The following is a 17,556-nucleotide window of genomic DNA, read 5'->3' as shown; positions in this document are numbered from 1 at the left end:
ATTCGCCTCGTGAAAGAGCATCTCCGAAATAGGAAAAACTCAAAAGAAGATGAATCTACAGTAGAAGTTGGAAAGGGGATTTGTTAGACCTCTCTGACCTTGTGTTTCTCAAAAATGTCTTGATTTATATATAACCTGTTTTTATTCATTTGTCTTCAGTAAGCTGTTGTGTTTTTGGTGATTACTAGTCATGTCAACTTCCTCCCCCGGGATAAATATAGAAAACACATATCGATGGCCAAAAGAGCAAAACCTCCTATTTGAAAAGTTTACTTTTTTAAGAAGACAAAAAAAAACGTGTTGTTTTCTTGGTTTTCTTGGCTTGGTTTAATTGTATTTTTAAGGATGCCCAATACAATACACTGTTTTTGAACTATATTACTATATTATGTGTTTAACAATACCGACTAGGTATTAGTGCCTCGCTAAGTGCAGATAGGAGGATTTCCCCCACTTTTTTTTATACAGATAGATGGTTTTCCCCCACTTTTTATGTAGATAGGAGATTTTGCTCTTCGGCCATCGATAGCAGAAAAACATTACTTTATGGTATGTGTGTGCGTGCGTTTGTGTGAGTGCATGTGTGTGTATGGGTGCATTTGCGTGTGTAGGTGTGTGTGTGTGTGTGTGTGTGTGTGTGTGTGTGTGTGTGTGTGTGTGTGTGTGTGTAAGTATACATGTACTCATTTGTGTACCTGATTGTGTTTTATGTGTGCATCTATGAGCACATCATGTCTTTGTTTCCCTAGTTTCTCTTTGTTTCTAAGCAGCTCATGATACATATATCCTCACTGAATAATATGTCTCCAGTAGACATGACTGTACTGAGAAGCCAGCCTGCCTGCCGGCCTCATCTGTCACGCTCTGTTCTAGATAGAGACTATAGGCCAGCGCCGGACACAAAGACCTCAAGCACACAACGGACCGGGGGAGCCGGCTATTCATCCCCTCACCTCTGTCGTTCTGACGAGGCAGCGCTGAAATCAAATATGAACCGGTTACAAGCGGACCAAGCGCCATTCAGTGGAAATAGGATCAGATGGTCATAATATACACATGAAATTAATACACGGTGAACCCATTACCATGTCGTTTCTTTTACACATCCCACCCAGTATATGACCTATTTGGTCAACGTATGGGCTCCTCTTCAGGGGCTGTCGATCACATGTCTGGCTTAAGAGCTGAAGAGCAGGGATCTGTGTCTGTGTGTGTGTGTGTGTGTGTGTGTGTGTGTTTCCATTGTTCAATATTTAGTGTTATTTTTAGCGCATAATTAATTTCTCATATCTCAAGTTCCAAAAATATCAGAAATATCAGAAATATGCCACAAAAGTGCCACTTTGCTATTAGGTAGTTGAGTATATATATTTATGAAGTGGCACTTTGCTATTAGGTAGTTGAGTATATATATTTATGAAGTGCCACTTTGCTATTAGGTAGTTGAGTACATCTATTTATGAAGTGCCACTTTGCTATTAGGTAGTTGAGTACATCTATTTATGAAGTGCCACTTTGCTATTAGGTAGTTGAGTACATATATTTATGAAATGTCACTTTGCTATTAGGTAGTTGAGTACATCTATTTATGAAGTGCCACTTTGCTATTAGGTAGTTGAGTACATATATTTATGAAGTGCCACTTTGCTATTGGGTAGTTGAGTATACAGTATATATTTATGAAGTGCCACTTTGCTATTAGGTAGTTGAGTATACAGTATATATTTATGAACTGCCACTTTGCTATTCTATTAGGTAGTTGAGTACATATATTTATGAAGTTCCACTTTGCTATAAAGTAGCTGAGTACATATATTTATGAAGTGCCACTTTGCTATTAGGTAGTTGAGTACATATATTTATGAAATGTCACTTTGCTATTATGTAGTTGAGTACATCTATTTATGAAGTGCCACTTTGCTATTAGGTAGTTGAGTATATATATTTATGAAGTGGCACTTTGCTATTAGGTAGTTGAGTATATATATATTTATGAAGTGGCACTTTGCTATTAGGTAGTTGAGTACATATATTTATGAAGTGCCACTTGGCTATTAGGTAGTTGAGTACATCTATTTATGAAGTGCCACTTTGCTATTAGGTAGTTGAGTACATATATTTATGAAATGTCACTTTGCTATTAGGTAGTTGAGTACATATATTTATGAAGTGCCACTTTGCTATTGGGTAGTTGAGTATACAGTATATATTTATGAAGTGCCACTTTGCTATTAGGTAGTTGAGTATACAGTATATATTTATGAACTGCCACTTTGCTATTAGGTAGTTGAGTATACAGTATATATTTATGAACTGCCACTTTGCTATTCTATTAGGTAGTTGAGTACATATATTTATGAAGTTCCACTTTGCTATAAAGTAGCTGAGTACATATATTTATGAAGTGCCACTTTGCTATTAGGTAGTTGAGTACATATATTTATGAAGTGCCACTTTACGGCCCTAAAATGATACCATCATATCACCCATGTACACAGATACGGTGCAAAGGGGGCTTGAGCCCCTGTCCATTTGCCCTGCCGTACAGAAAGTGCCCTCTTCCATTTGCCCTGCCATACAGAAAGTGCCCTCTTCCATTTGCCCTGCCGTACAGAAAGTGCCCTATTCCATTTGCCCTGCTGTACAGAAAGTGCCCTCTTCCATTTGCCCTCTTGCCCTCTTCCATTTGCCCTGCCGTACAGAAAGTGCCCTCTTCCATTTGCCTTGCCGTACAGAAAGTACCCTCTTCCATTTGCCCTGCCATACAGAAAGTTCCCTCTTGCCCTCTTCCATTTGCCCTGCCGTACAGAAAGTGCCCTCTTCCATTTGCCCTGCCGTATAGAAAGTGCCCTCTTCCATTTGCCCTGCCATACAGAAAGTGCCCTCTTGCCCTGCCATACAGAAAGTGCCCTCTTGCCCTGCCATACAGAAAGTGCCCTCTTGCCCTGCCATACAGAAAGTGGCCTCTTGCCCTGCCATAGAGAAAGTGCCCTCTTGCCCTGGCATACAGAAAGTGCCCTCTTGCCCTGCCATACAGAAAGTGCCTTCTTGCCCTGCCATAGACAAAGTGCCCTCTTGCCCTGCCATATACAGAAAGTGCCCTCTTGGTGGTTATTGGTGTATCCCCTTTACATATAGATGTTTTTTGTACCATCATCTCCACTAAAGATGCAGCAGGGATGTTGGGTATCCATCAAAACAGAAGTACCTTTAAAAAAAAAGGGGGTGGGGGGCCTTCTTAAACATTCATGTGCCCTTTTGATGCGCGAGCCCCACCCCAAACCCCCGGTCCTGCCAAACACATCTCCCTTTTTAACGGTCCTGTCTCCAGTGCATTGCCACAAAACGAACAGTCCCCTCCTCCGAGACTTTCGATGGCTCTGACTGACTGACGGCGCCCAGATAAGATCTACCCGATAGAAAGTTTCAGTATCTGATCAACCGTCTGCCACACAGACATGCAAATTACACGCTCCCTGTTGCATCGCAAAACCCGTGAGAGTTTGCCTGTAATTGGACACTCCTGCCATAACACAGGCAGGCAGGGAAGGCAAGCCGCCATCAAAGACCAGGCTGCGATTTGATCTCCAGTGAGTAATGTTTGCAAAAAGCCATAAACCTCATTACACCATCCGTAATATGTATAAAATAGAGGCTATGGATATACATTTGTATTGAGTTTGGAAACACAGTTGATACTTTTATTTGAAATGTTATGTATGTGAATGTGAAATATTATGAGGGGAAATCATACAATACAATTAATAAACTATCAATATCTGAAATGGGAAAAAAAATCTGAACCGTCTTTTACTATCATGCACTTCCTATATTACTACCTATGCTAATATGTCTTAGTGCACTCAAGACTGTAGCACCCAGGGTTCAACACTGTTTGACGGACATTGTTACTCAGCTGAACCAGTTGAACCCTCCCTGCTGACCTGTTGTACAGAACTGATTGATTGATTTATTGAAAACTTTATTTAACAGATTGCAGAATGGGTACAATACAGTACGGCTCAATACACACAATTGTTAAGGGGATGCATTGTTTACATCAGGGTCCCCCATTTTCAATTCATGTAAGTCACTTTGGATAAAAGCTTCAGCTAAATGACAAAATGTAAATGTGAATGTATAATCTTTTGGTAACGCTTTAGGGGGCACACTAATGATCATTAACACTAATGAGGAATTACAGTATGTGTTAACAAATGGTCGACACCCGTCTAGAATGTGTCTCCTAATGCCTCTCCGTGTGAGCGCGTTAGCAACAACAGATGATCATGTGTGTCTTTTAAAGGTGAGAAAGGGTACGCAACCAGTCTTAGAGAAGGTCTTTTGTTGGCAAGGAAACCTGTTGAAATTCCCATGTGTAGAGAAAAGGAAAACACCAGGGTGGCTCATTGTTTATGCTTGTAACGTAACCCTTTATATAGATGACAGGGTATCTGGCACAAAGGAAGCCTCCTTTTCACTGCCAGGACCTTGTCGAGGATGTCATTCAGAAGACGCCGGAGCTATTTCTGACTTTTCAGCGAACTCATCTTGACTGCACACGACAGAAAATACAGGATCATGGACGATAAGGGGTTATTATCTCTGCTCATGTACAAAAATGACATCAAAACATAATTTATCTTATTATGTTTACATGTCTTTAGAATCAGGATGGATGATTGTGTATGAAGATTTCAAAAGAGATTGACCTTCAATATAAAACATATTGCTATGATTATAAAATACCATTAATATCAACTCTCCTTTTCTTTTTTCTTTTTATATATAGATAAGCACCTCTTTAGCTAACTCACTAACACAGTCATTCACTAACACAGTCATTCATTGGCACATTGGCACTTTGTACGAGACCAGTTCAGTATATCTCAGAATGCTTCACATCTGTTCTTCTTGGTGTTCTAGACTAGAGAACCTATGAAACTTGACGTGAACATGTAATCGCCCTGATTATTGCAATAATCAGCCACAAAAACTATCATACTGGATTTTTTTTTTTTTTTTTTAGAAAATAAATAATTAAAGTATTTACAAGAGTTCTAACATGGGTAGCAAATGTGGTGGATGCTACCAAATTGCAAAGGTGCTCAACATGGGAGAATGTCATGGTACAATAACTGAGTTACAGTATACAGTAGTTCTCTGCTGCCCCCATGTGGTGCGTCTGATACAGTACACAGCTTAGAGTAGCAACATAAAGACCATGCTTTGATTGATTGATTGATTGAAAACTTTATTAACAGATTGCAGAATGGGTACAGTACAGTACAGCTCAATACATACAATTGTTAAGGGGATGCAGACCAGAGAAAGACTTTCATCTTGTTTACATCAGGGTCCCCCATTTTCAATTCATCATAACATATATGACACACACGACATACAGATAGACAGTACTGCTACATCTAAACATCTATGACATACCAGATTTGCAAATACAGTACTGTTTGTGATACAAAGAGTCCAGAAAAGAGAGTATATACATTTGACGTAGAAACTGTACATTGGAGGAGGTTGGGTAGGTGGGGTGGGGTTGGGTGGGCGGGGGGGGGGGGGGGGTGTACATTGGAGGTGGGGGGGGGGGGTTGGGTTGGGGGGGGGACACACTGTACACTGTACATTGGAATATTTACAAAGCCATACTAGGTAAATTACTGTACATTGGAGGGGGTTGGGTTAGGACATTTGCAGGGGCCAGTTTCTAATTGCAGTCTCCCATAGGTGTTCCTTGAGAGTGGTTTTGAAAGTGGGTAGTGATTCACATTCCTTTACAGCTTTGGGTAGGGCGTTCTACATTGATGTGGCATAATTGCTAAACGTGTTTAGTCCCTTGTTTGAGCCGAATCTGGGTTTAACATGATTTGTGGAGCTCCCTCTGGTGTTGTGATCGTGGTATTCACTGACCTTTGGGAAGTATTTTGACATGTACATGGGTCGTGTAGTGTATCTTGTAGACCAGGCCCATTGCAAGTTGCTGTACTCTGTTGTCTACTCTAAGCCATCCTAGGTTGTCAAAGTGGGCAGGGGTGAGGTGGGTTCTAGGAGTCAGGTCAAGCAGTAGTCTGACCAGTTTGTTTTGAGATGTTTGTAATTAGGTTTTTAGTGCCTTTGAGGTGCTTTGGTACCATGAGGTGCAAGCATAGTCGTAGTACCCTTGAATGAGTGCTCCTGCCAGAGTCTTCAGGGTATTCTTGTTTACCAGAGAGGAGATCCGGTACAAGAATCGAGTTCGTTGGTTGACTTTTTTTATTACATTGGATGCCATTTTGTCACAGGAAAGATTAGCCTCTAACCCAGGTAGGTAATTTCATCTTTCCTTGTGACAATATTGTCACCCACTGTAACTGAGAAGCCTTGCTGAGTTTGTTATTTGAACCGAAGAGAATGGACTCTGTTTTGCCCATGTGTAATGATAGTTTGTTGTGTAATGTGTAATGCAATTTGACGTGATCGTGACCTTTCACCCCTATGCGTTGTACAATACAATGTTAACCATAATGAAGAATGAATGAAGAGATATAGTTTGGTTCTGTCGTGAAATAAATAAAATTCACTGCTTTAAATTGAAAATCTACCTTAGAAAGGTTGAAACCAGGCACATCAAACCTTTAACCTGTGGTGTCATCGAGAGAGTTTTCAAAAGAATTTGTAAACTAATTAATTTCAGATCTTAAGATGTAGGCTTTTTCCTTATAGTGATATCTGTTATAAACCCACTTTATTTTTTTCATCCCTATGATCATAAATCCTCCCAGAACGGTCCTGTCACAGTGTCCAAGGAGACGCTCTCATCCCCTGTAGCAGCTTTAAGGCACTTGATGACTAAAGAGTCAAAAGAAATTTTTGACCAAAAAAAAGACGATTGATTGTTTGGCATTTTTCTAAATGGTTGTGTCTAGATCCTATCGTCTGGAAGCCCACCTGTTGATTGATTAACTTTATTATTTATGGCCAAGCAGTAAAGCAATAACTCATTGTAACTTTAATCTAAAAGGTTGTGTTATAACTATTAATGCTTTAACTTTGGAGATTAATTTAAATTATTTAAAGCATTAAAATAAATTAATCTAGATTAATCTATGGAGTGAAAAATCTTCAACATTCTGAACTTTCAGCAGTATATTTGCTTGTTCTTTTTTTTGCATCGACTCATGCTCCTTTTTGAAAATCATCTGACATGAAGATGGAACACATTTTTGTTGTTAATATGATTTATATTACTGGTAGTTCATACAAGACATTATCGTCCTCCAAGCCAATCTGCACTTTAATATAGGCCTGGGTTGTTTTTATTTCTGTTAGTGCCGCGGATATAAGAAGGAGGTCTAGACTATATGAGTCTATGTTGATGGTTTTGTTGAACATTTGTATTTCACAGGAGAGAAACTGTATTCAAAGAAAGCTATTAAAATAGTCTTTGAATCTAAATATACTTTCTTTGTGTTGATTTTACATTAATTCCATGATTTTACTCAAGTAAATATCTGTTACAAGCTTCGGTTTTAAGTAGAAAAATGCTATTTTTAATCTAGATTAATTACAGAAAATTGTGAGATTAATTAGTTACATTTGTTTTATCTATTGACAGCACTAGTTATAACCCTATCCTTTATGTTAGCCCTAGAGGTTATTCCAGATTATGCCCACTAGGGGGCCCCAGGGCTAGAAAGTGTTATGGGTTCCCCCTGTCCTGGGGGGGGGGGGGGGGGGGGGGGCACGGCTGGAACTGTGTTTGTTGCTTGGCAACATTACATATTCCAACAGAGAGCAATTTGAACTGTTGTGGCCTCACTGATTCTAGTGACACGACTGATGCTGAGCCGTTCTTGGAGAGATGGCTTTTTTGGGGGAGAAACATGTTTGTGTTCACAAGTGTGACCCTGAATCTAGAATCTGAGCTCTCTACCGGTACTGGGTTGAGTGGGTTCATGTGAAATCTACTACTATAAAATAAGGAAACATACTGGGAGGCAATAGAATAGTTTACTTGAATATCTGGTGCCAATGTTATTTATCACATAGCAACGTTTGATCTTCTTGGGTACCATACTTTTTCAAGTCAAGTCAAGTCAAGAGTTTTATTTGTCACGGCATACAAGCATACAGTGAAATGCATACTTTTTCATGTTGCGTTAATGCTGCAATCTCTTCAAAATGAGTAATTAGTCAATTAATTATATATTAATGATTTATACAGAGCATCTGTAAGAAACAGTTACATGTGAGTTTTGTTTCCTCTAACCATCACACAACCATCACCAACAAACCAATTAGGCAAATGGGGGACCCTGATGTAAACAAGATGAAAGTCTTTCTCTGGTCTGCATCCCCTTAACAATTGTGTGTATTGAGCTGTACTGTATTGTACCCATTCTGCAATCTGTTAATACAATTTTCAATCAATCTATCACCATCGGGCTTCAACTAACCCTATATGCTATTGTCATTTTGCAGTCAGTTTGACAGCCTAAATCATCTGACTTTATTGCAAAACTTTGGTAAACTGGTAAAATGATGAAGCCCAATCTCTTAATTAGTGTGGGTGACCTCAATTTTGGACGTAGATGTAAAAACTGTCCCCTCACTCACAAAAGAAAAATAAATGGAATTGGACATTTCTATCTCAACTTATGACCATTTATTTGAAAGTCATGCTCCACATAGACACGAATGGGCTCTCCACTCTAGCTCAGATTTTTTACCGTTCCTTCCCTTGTTTTCCGATCGCCACACAGGCCACAATTGTCGACGGAATTACACAATATCGCACATAACCCTTCACATGTATCTTTTGAACCGTTTGTCCTAGAGACTTGCGGATTGTGCTATTGTACTCAGTAGGGATATCCTCTTTCATTGGTCTATGTTGACCACGCCCCCATGGTTCGGCTCCTCCCCCTTCAGGGGATTACTCATTGATAATTAGGCCACACCCCCTTTTTGTATCTTTTGAACCGTTTGTCGTAGAGACTTGTTTACTTTCAGGGGCAGGAGATGGGGATAAGTATAAGCCTTTTTTGTCCAGTGTTGATCAGTGGGCCAGGAAGTTGAGGTTACATCAGGTTATAATAATAATAATAGTAATAATAATAATAATAATAATAATAATAATAATAATAATAATAATAATAATAATAATAATAATAATAATAATAATAATAATAATAATAATAATAATAATAATAACTTTATTTGTATAGCACTTTTCATACAGAGGTTGCAGTTCAAAGTGCTTCACAACAGTAAAAAATACAGGCATGAGCGAGCATAGCAAGGTATGGTAAATCACAGTGTTTCACATTAGGATCTAGCATCCCAATAGGCTGTTTACAGTTTCATTCAGTAATACAAATAATAAAATAGTTTAAAATGATTAAGTTTCTAAAAATTATAAAATAGAACGGACATACAACAACAGTAAAAAAATACAGGCATAAGCGAGCATACAAAAAAAATTTAAATAGCAAGGTTACAGTAAAAAGTGTGATAAGATTGTTCAATCAGATGAAAATGGCCCAGTTAGGAGAATCAACCTTGGCTAGGCGGTGATGTTCACGATGTACCTAACTGGAATGTTAAACAACTTTGATAAGATTTAGGTCAAAAGTCATCTTCTCCTCACAACAGAGCATCAAATATTTGCCTGCATTACCCCACAGTGAAATGCCTGAGCAAAGAGTTGGCTTCTCTGATGTTTTGGGGTAGTTTGTTCCACAGTTTTGGGGCATAGTTGATAAAGGCTGCATTACCGATCCTCTTTTGACTGTTTCTGGGAGCCTCTAGTAGTCCAGCAGCTGATGATCGCAGTGTTCTTGCTGGTGTGTAATTTATTAGAGTGTTGGCGATGTAGCTAGGTCCCTGTCCATTTAGAGGTAAGGGTTGCAGAGCACACTCGTTGGCTGTCAGTGCCATTTTGGCTAGTTCCTGATCGAGATATTGAATTTAGGTTCTTGATGGAGAATGACAAGGGGCGAGATTGTGGGAGAAACAGAGAAATTCCTTTTAGCCTCAGGGTCTCTGGAGGTTTATACTGATGGCTCTGTGGATCCAGAGAGTGGGAAGGCAGGATTTGGGTGGTGTGTGCCTCAGTTAGGGATCGGTAAGGGACAGAGAATCTCTGACGGCAGCTCTGTATTTGTAACATTCTCTGGGCATTGTGGTGGGTGGAGGAAGTGGGACCAGGCCAGGTGATTATATGTTCTGACTCGGCTGCTGCACTGATGGCTGTGAGTGCAGGTAGGTCTAAAGCTCGCCCTGATCTCATTCAGGAAATAATATTAGTTTTATATAGGATTGAGAAGGCAGGCTGTTCATTGGAGTTGTGCTGGGTTCCGGGGCATGCTGGGATTGAGGGAAATGAGACAGCTGATTCCCTTGCCAAACAGAGCCTGGGAAGGGAAGAAGAGATAAGCATTTCAATAGGAAGAGTGGAACTCAGAGAGAAGATAGAGAAAGGAGTTGAGGCTGAGTGGCAGGCTGAGTGGGAAAGGGGGACCAAGGGGAGGCACTATTTCTCTCTGCAGCCTCGGGTCAAAATCAACGTGGCTGGATATGGGTCTAGGAGCAATAGGGTCAAGATGTGTAGATTGAGGCTGGGACATTGTGGGTTGAACAGTACCCTAAGCATTGTGGGAAAACATCCAGATGGGCGGTGTGAATGTGGAGAACCTGAAACTGTCAAGCATGTTTTCCTAGAATGTGACAGGCAGGGTGCGATCCACGGGGGAGCTGGGTCCGCTATAGCTCCCCTAGATCAGACATCAGCTCCCCTGGGGGTCTCTAAAGCTCCCCTGGGGGTCTCTAAATTACTGAAAATAAATGCTACTTTTGCCATGCATTTCTCATTTTTCTGTAATTTTCTGTATCATCATCGTGTATAATAATAAACGTATGCTATTTTGGATGTATGATTAATGATTTGCGCACTAATTCACACGTAATATGGCAACATGCATGCTATTCTTGCAATTACCATTCGGAGCGCGGCGGCGCTGCAGCCTGCACGCACGCACGGCACAAATCAAACTTGACCCACTTTGTAACCTGTGGCTGTGACTTGTTGACACAGTGATCGTTTTGACAGCCAGTAAATAAGGTCACTCAGGAATGCATAATGTCTAAACGAAAACAAGTAAGCCTAACCAATTTTGGTTTCACGAAGACAGTGAAGCTGACAGAGCAGCAGGAGGCAGGCCGCGGGATCATCTACAGGCGACGCCGTTACAATTACACCTGCTTGGTGCTGCTCCGGTGGGGACTATTATTAGTATTACAACGCCCGGTGACCGTGCCGGCGCCTGCGGTCGTATCAGAACACAGGATAGGATACTGTAGACAGTGTTGGATGATGATCTATCATCTATCTAACTAAATGGATACTTTTTTTTTATCATGGAATGTGCTGTGGAAGCCCAGACCGTCCAGACGGCCGGACCTCAACAAGTGAGTTGTCTAGTATTATGTGTTCTGTAGTTACTGAAACTGATTGATATGACAGGATTCAAGAGGTTTATTTGTCACATACATACATACACAAGGCCTACAGGCTACAGGCTGCGATCACAGTATCCTCCAACAGTCCGCACGCCTATGCGTATTTAAGTTTTTCTCAGTTGTGGGCGTAGTATAGAACTGAGGAGGGCAGGAATACGCCATGTTGCGTTTACACTGCCGGAAAAAATAAAGAAGAAGAAGAATGCTGGTTGTGGCATTGTACTCAGTAGGGATATCCTCTTTCATTGGTCTATGTTGACCACTCCCCCGATCATTAGGCCACACCCCATTAGACCACGCCCCCTTTTTGTATCTTTTGAACCGTTTGTCGTAGAGACTTGCGGGTTGTGCCATTGTACTCAGTAGGGATATCCTCTTTCATTGGTCTATGTTGACCACTCCCCCGATCCTTAGGCCACACCCCCTTTTTGTATCTTTTGAACCGTTTGTCATAGAGACTTGCGGGTTGTGCCATTGTACCCAGTAGGGATGTCCTCTTTCATTGGTCTATGTTGACCACTCCCCCGATCCTTAGGCCACACCCCCTTTTTGTATCTTTTGAACAGTTGTCGTAGAGACTTGCGGGTTGTGCCATTCTACTCAGTAGGGATATCCTCTTTCATTGGTCTATGTTTACCACTCCCTCAATCATTAGGCCGCGCCCCCTTTTTGTATTTGTTTAACCGTTTGTCGTAGAGACGTGCGGGTTGTACCATTGTACTCAGTAGGGATATCCTCTTTCATTGGTCTATATTGACCACATCCTTAGGCCGCGCCCCCTTTTTGTATCTTTTGAACCGTTTGTCATAGAGACAATACAGACCCTCTCCCGTTGGCCGGCGGTGCACAGGCATCACCCACACTTCCACAATTTCCCCATGCGGAATTGTCTATTTTTTGTCTATTTGTCTAATTGTCTATTTTTTTATTTAAATTTTTTTATTAAAAACGAAGGTTCGAACGTCCGTTTGAAAAACCCTGACGAAGTTTGAATCACTTTATTCAAATTGAGGATTTAGTTTGAGGATATAAAAAAAAATTATATAAAAAAATAAAATAAAATATAATTTTTTTATTAAAAAAGAAGGTTCGAACGTCGAAAAACCCTGACGAAATTTGAATCACTTTATTCAAATTGAGGATTTAGTTTGAGGATATATAATAAAATATAAAAAAATTATTAATTTTCTTTCATTTTTTTAATTTTTTTAATTAAAAACGAAGGTTCGAACGTCCGTTCAAAGAACCCTGAAGTTTGAATCCCAAAAACAGGCTTCGGGGACAGCCTTACCAAACATATTATTTATATTATTCAAAAGGAACTCAAACATGTTCCGTTGTGATGTCACAGTATGATGTCATAATAGCACATTCTAGAACATTTGTGATGTCACAGTATGATGTCATAATATCTATTCAACAATTCTCTCAGAAGATCTCATTTCAGTGTGCATCTCGAAACAGTACTGAACAGTACTGAACAGATAGACTAAACAACATAGATTGAAGCCTGCATTTCTCTGTGGAAAGAGACAATACAGAGACAATACAGAGACAATACAGAGACAATACAGAGACAATACAGACCCTCTCCAGTTGGCTGGTGGTGCACACAGGCATCACCCACACTTTCACAATTTCCCCGCGCAGAATTGTCTAGTTGCTCTTTTAAAACACATTATTGTTGAGAGTACAGTACAGAGGACATAATTCCATTGTCAACAACTGGACCATTGTAAATAATAATAATACACATTGACCTGTTCATTACCCAATCAATCTACTTTGCTTGAGATGTGTTCAGATTGATTGACTGAAAATTGTATTAACAGATTGCAGAATGGGTCCAGTACAGTACAGCTCAATACACACAATTGTTAAGGGGATGCAGACCAGAGAAAGACTTTCGTCTTGTTTACATCAGGGTCCCCCTTAGATGTTGACCCCCCCCCCTTCATTTCCCACACTGTCAGTTGTAGACAGCTGTACATAATAATAATAATAATAATAATAATAATAATAATAATAATAATAATAATAATAATAATAATAATAATAATAATAATAATAATAATAGAGAGTGGGATGATGATGATGATGTCAAATCTGACTCCAGATCTGCATGACTGACTGTAACGTCACACACATCACATCCTAACCTTTCTGAGAACGGAACAGGCCCCGCCATTTCCCTGAATGCTCCTAGTCCTTTAAACCCAGCAGCAGGCAGGAGGAGGCGAAACGGAGACAGGAGACACACAACACACACAGGGACCCAGTGTGCGGGATCGGGATGAGAGACAGGCAGAGAGAGACGCGGGGCGAATGAGTCAGCGACTGGACCCTCCTGGACACGATCAAATGCCGAATCTTTATCCTATTCTATTTGATCAAACGCGCTTTGAAGTAATAACAACAAGGAACGCCGGCTAACATCCCGAGCGGTGGATTGATACATTATTGCCATTTTTTTTGTCTATATTCCGCCCTTCTTTTCCCCTGGTCCTCGTTTATATATATATAGGCTGGTTTATTTTTATTTTTATTTCCACACACGGTGGGTAAGGAGGAGGGAGGGGGGCCCGGTCTGGAGGAGGCGATTCTACATCTCGATTCCTTTTCAGCGATTACAAAAAATTGTGAATTTTCACAATTCTTTGTTGCATCAATAAAGGAAGATGTCGGGTCAGAGCATTACGGACAGGATCACCGCAGCCCAGCACAGTGTAACGGGATCCGCCGTGTCCAAAACAGTATGCAAGGCCACCACTCACGAAATCATGGGTCCGAAAAAGAAACATTTGGATTGTGAGTATCAACAGAAACTAGACGTCTCGTCTTCCTCTTCCTCTCTCGATGTAGCGCCGTTTGCATGTGTAGTTATGGCGATGGTGCTGCAAGGCCTCAAAGCCTCAGCACTATAGGCTGCTATAACGCTGTAATAGCTGCCTCCTGTCAAACAGTAGTGTAGGCTATATACCGGCAGCCGAGCTCAAAGACAGACTCAATTCAGACTATAATCATTTTATATTTTGAATGAAGTGATCAAATACTTCAAACTGTAGTCTGCCTTCCTATAGCCCGTCTCTCGGTTTATTCATAGCCATGACTGCCCACCGTCCTAATCAGTAAGCTATTGTCTTTATGTTATGTTATTCATTGACAGGCAGTCCACGGCAGTGCAGTCTCTGCTTGCATGTATCACATAGCCTATACGATGAATCTGGAAAGCCCAATTGAAAAAAATGAATAATTGTGTTTAATTTTTTCTTTTGCAATATGTCATTATTAAGTATAACCCATTTGTCACCTGCTTAACATCAGAGTAGTCTAGTAGTAGGCCCAACAGCAGTATAGGCCTGGAATTGAAAGTTACACGAATGCTTGCAATTCCATTGGTCACACTTGTCTACATGCATGCACATGGCCCAGATCTCAGCCCAGATGCTGAGGAGGGTGTTATGTTAAACATCCCATGCTTACACCTACTATGTTACACATTAGGACCACAGTCCTTGAGTGACTGTGTCCCAAGTGCCTTGTGATTCTTAATGCTTTGTAGGCTACTTGGATTGTCATTCTTTAGGTGTGTATGAATGTATGTAGTATTGCGGTTTATTATTGTTTTTCTTTCAATTAATAAGACGTCTGTCTGAGGTACTGTCATAGCCTACTGGGCAATACAATATAAATTATAGGCCTACTTTACAAGACCTTTACAGACCCTCAAGCACATTCAATGACCTTTTCTCTCTTTCCTATCTGGCAGAACATTATTAACTGCTTTTGCGTTTACATGTTATTAATAGAAATGTTCGTTTGGCATCAATGTCAACACACACTACTAACATGGGGGAAAGTTTCGGGAACTAACGTCATTAACCCTTTCACTGTTGCACTACCAAATGGTTTAACCCTTTCACTGTGACAATACAGAAGGTTGACCCTTTCACTTTCACACGACAGCAGGTTAACCCTTTCACTACCGCACTACAGAAGGTTAACCCTTTACTATCACACTACCCACGGTAACCGTCGGTAGTGTGATAGTAAAGGGTTAACCTTCCATAGTGTGACAGTGAAAGGGTTAATGTTCCCCCTCATCATCCCAGTCACCGTTACTACTACAGCGTCAATGGAACTAACCGCACGTGAAGTTAACACTTGCATTACATGATTTTTATTTAATTTTTTTAATCCTGAACTGTGACACGATCAGTTAGTATTGTTACGATAACCAGTGAGGAGATATATATCATATGTATATGTACGTAGACATCTACATTTTCTTTAAAAACAAAAACACATTTAACGACAAGACACTTGTTATTACTTTGCCAATAGAGGCCTCGTGCAGAGTGTCCGTGTAGCCCTCTTTCTTCCAACATGGCTGCAGCTTGTAACCGCTGGTGGTGACCCACTTTCAAAAGAAAATGGCACATTTCTGTGCAGTTGTGTAGAGAGAGGGTAAAACATAGAAAAAAAAACATGTTATTACAGTGGTGGTGAGACTCCACGTTGGCAGAGAGAGAGGGGCTCTATTTCTGGCCAATGACCAGGCACAAGGAGGAGTTTCCTCTTTCCTCAAGACACCAAACGGACTGCTATATATATACACCCTAATGTAAGCATTAGACCCATAATCCTCGTGTGACCATAGTCAGACACACTCATGGTCGGAAAAAAACTCCCAGGTCACTCACTATACATGGAGATGCATATCTCGACGGGGCATATTTAGGCTATACATGGTGTATGAGTGACGGCATGAAGCGTTTGCAGCGTTTTTAAATGCTGTATTGTGTGTGACAGGTGCGTATTGTAGCCGTAACGCAGCAAGAAAGGTTACGTTGGCGCGGCGGGCTATGTTTGTCATTTACAGAGACGCCGAGAGTTAACAATGCGGAAAGTCGATTCCCTAATAATAGGCAACAGTGGTTGAACAGTGTCTGGCCGTCCGTCCGTCCGTCTGTCTGGCCGGGAAAGGGACCTGTTGAATACTTTTGGGCCTCAACACCAAAGTGTCAGTGAGTGTGTTGTTTTCACACCTGTTGGCCCGGGCGGAGGCCTGCTTTTCCTGGGGCAGGAATTTGCAGGACGAGTAAAAGAATTGGCAGGGCGGTCGTCTGTGGGCTTAACCAAACCAAACCCAGCCAGCCGGCCGGCCGGCGGGCCGTCATAACCGAGACTCACTCCTCGCAGAGGGAAGTGTGCCTACATGAGCTAACAGGACTGCCCTTTGTACATAGTGGCATAAAGGGGGCTTGTTGGGGTCAGGGCAGGGGAGATAGACGGGGTGCTACTTTTAAAAACATTTTTCTTTATAGTTTTATGTAAAGTGATTTATTTCCATTCTCAGCCACGGTTTTCCCTGACTCATGGAATAATATACTGGAATGATTCTTTCGGAGCGCCGTGAATCAGTTCTACAATTCGACAGAATGTGAAACAGACCCATATACATGAATACATGCATGCAGCAGCACTTGTAATAGGTGACGACGCTGTTGCTGTAACTATTCACTTCAGCAGGCTGCTTATAGCATGACAGTGCTGTCAGTAGTAGCCATCCTTCCCCTCCAGTTCCCCCATATCTCTCTCTCTCTCTCTCTCTCTCTCTCTCTCTCTCTCCCTCTCTCCCCTCTCTCTCTCTCTCTCTCTCTCTCGCTCCCTTCTGCTCTTTGACGTCCCCTTCTCTGGGTAATTCAGCCAGCCATGCTAACTGACTGCTACTTCTCTGGAAGGTTATCATGTCCTACTTAGAATCCCCCTCCTTTGAAAACAAGTCAAATATAGGGCAGAAAGGCAGGCCTGATTATACTATCATGGTGTTTCCCAGAGGATGGATGGAGTTGTAGCGGCAGAGGTGAAGCTCGCCACGCCGTGCGGAACATTTTATTTCTGTGCGCGCGTTCGCAAAGCGACGACACTGAATAAAATTGTATTTGGCAACATGTAAAAACACTTAGGGGACAGTGGTCAGTCGTCTGGCATTCCGGGAAGTTCCCGGTTCGATTCCCGCTCCCGGGCAGCGTGTCGAAG

The 17,556-nt window shown here is 41.2% G+C and overlaps 1 protein-coding gene across 7 annotated transcripts in view; it reads left to right on the top strand.

Moving 5' to 3' along the window:
* Positions 1–13,739: 13,739 nt before the first annotated feature.
* Positions 13,740–17,556, top strand: part of picalmb (phosphatidylinositol binding clathrin assembly protein b) — a 50,853-nt gene continuing 47,036 nt past the window's right edge. For all 7 annotated transcript variants that reach the window (XM_084317333.1, XM_084317330.1, XM_084317329.1 and 4 more), the window contains exon 1: positions 13,740–14,322. In XM_084317333.1, the coding sequence (XP_084173459.1) occupies positions 14,193–14,322 (130 nt within the window). In that variant the 5' untranslated portion in view covers positions 13,740–14,192. The remainder of the gene's footprint in view (positions 14,323–17,556) is intronic.

This window comes from Notolepis coatsorum (genome assembly GCF_963971535.1).
Source record: "Notolepis coatsorum genome assembly, chromosome: 1".
Taxonomy (NCBI): Eukaryota; Metazoa; Chordata; class Actinopteri; order Aulopiformes; family Paralepididae; genus Notolepis; species Notolepis coatsorum.
This window is presented reverse-complemented; position numbering and strand designations above follow the sequence as displayed.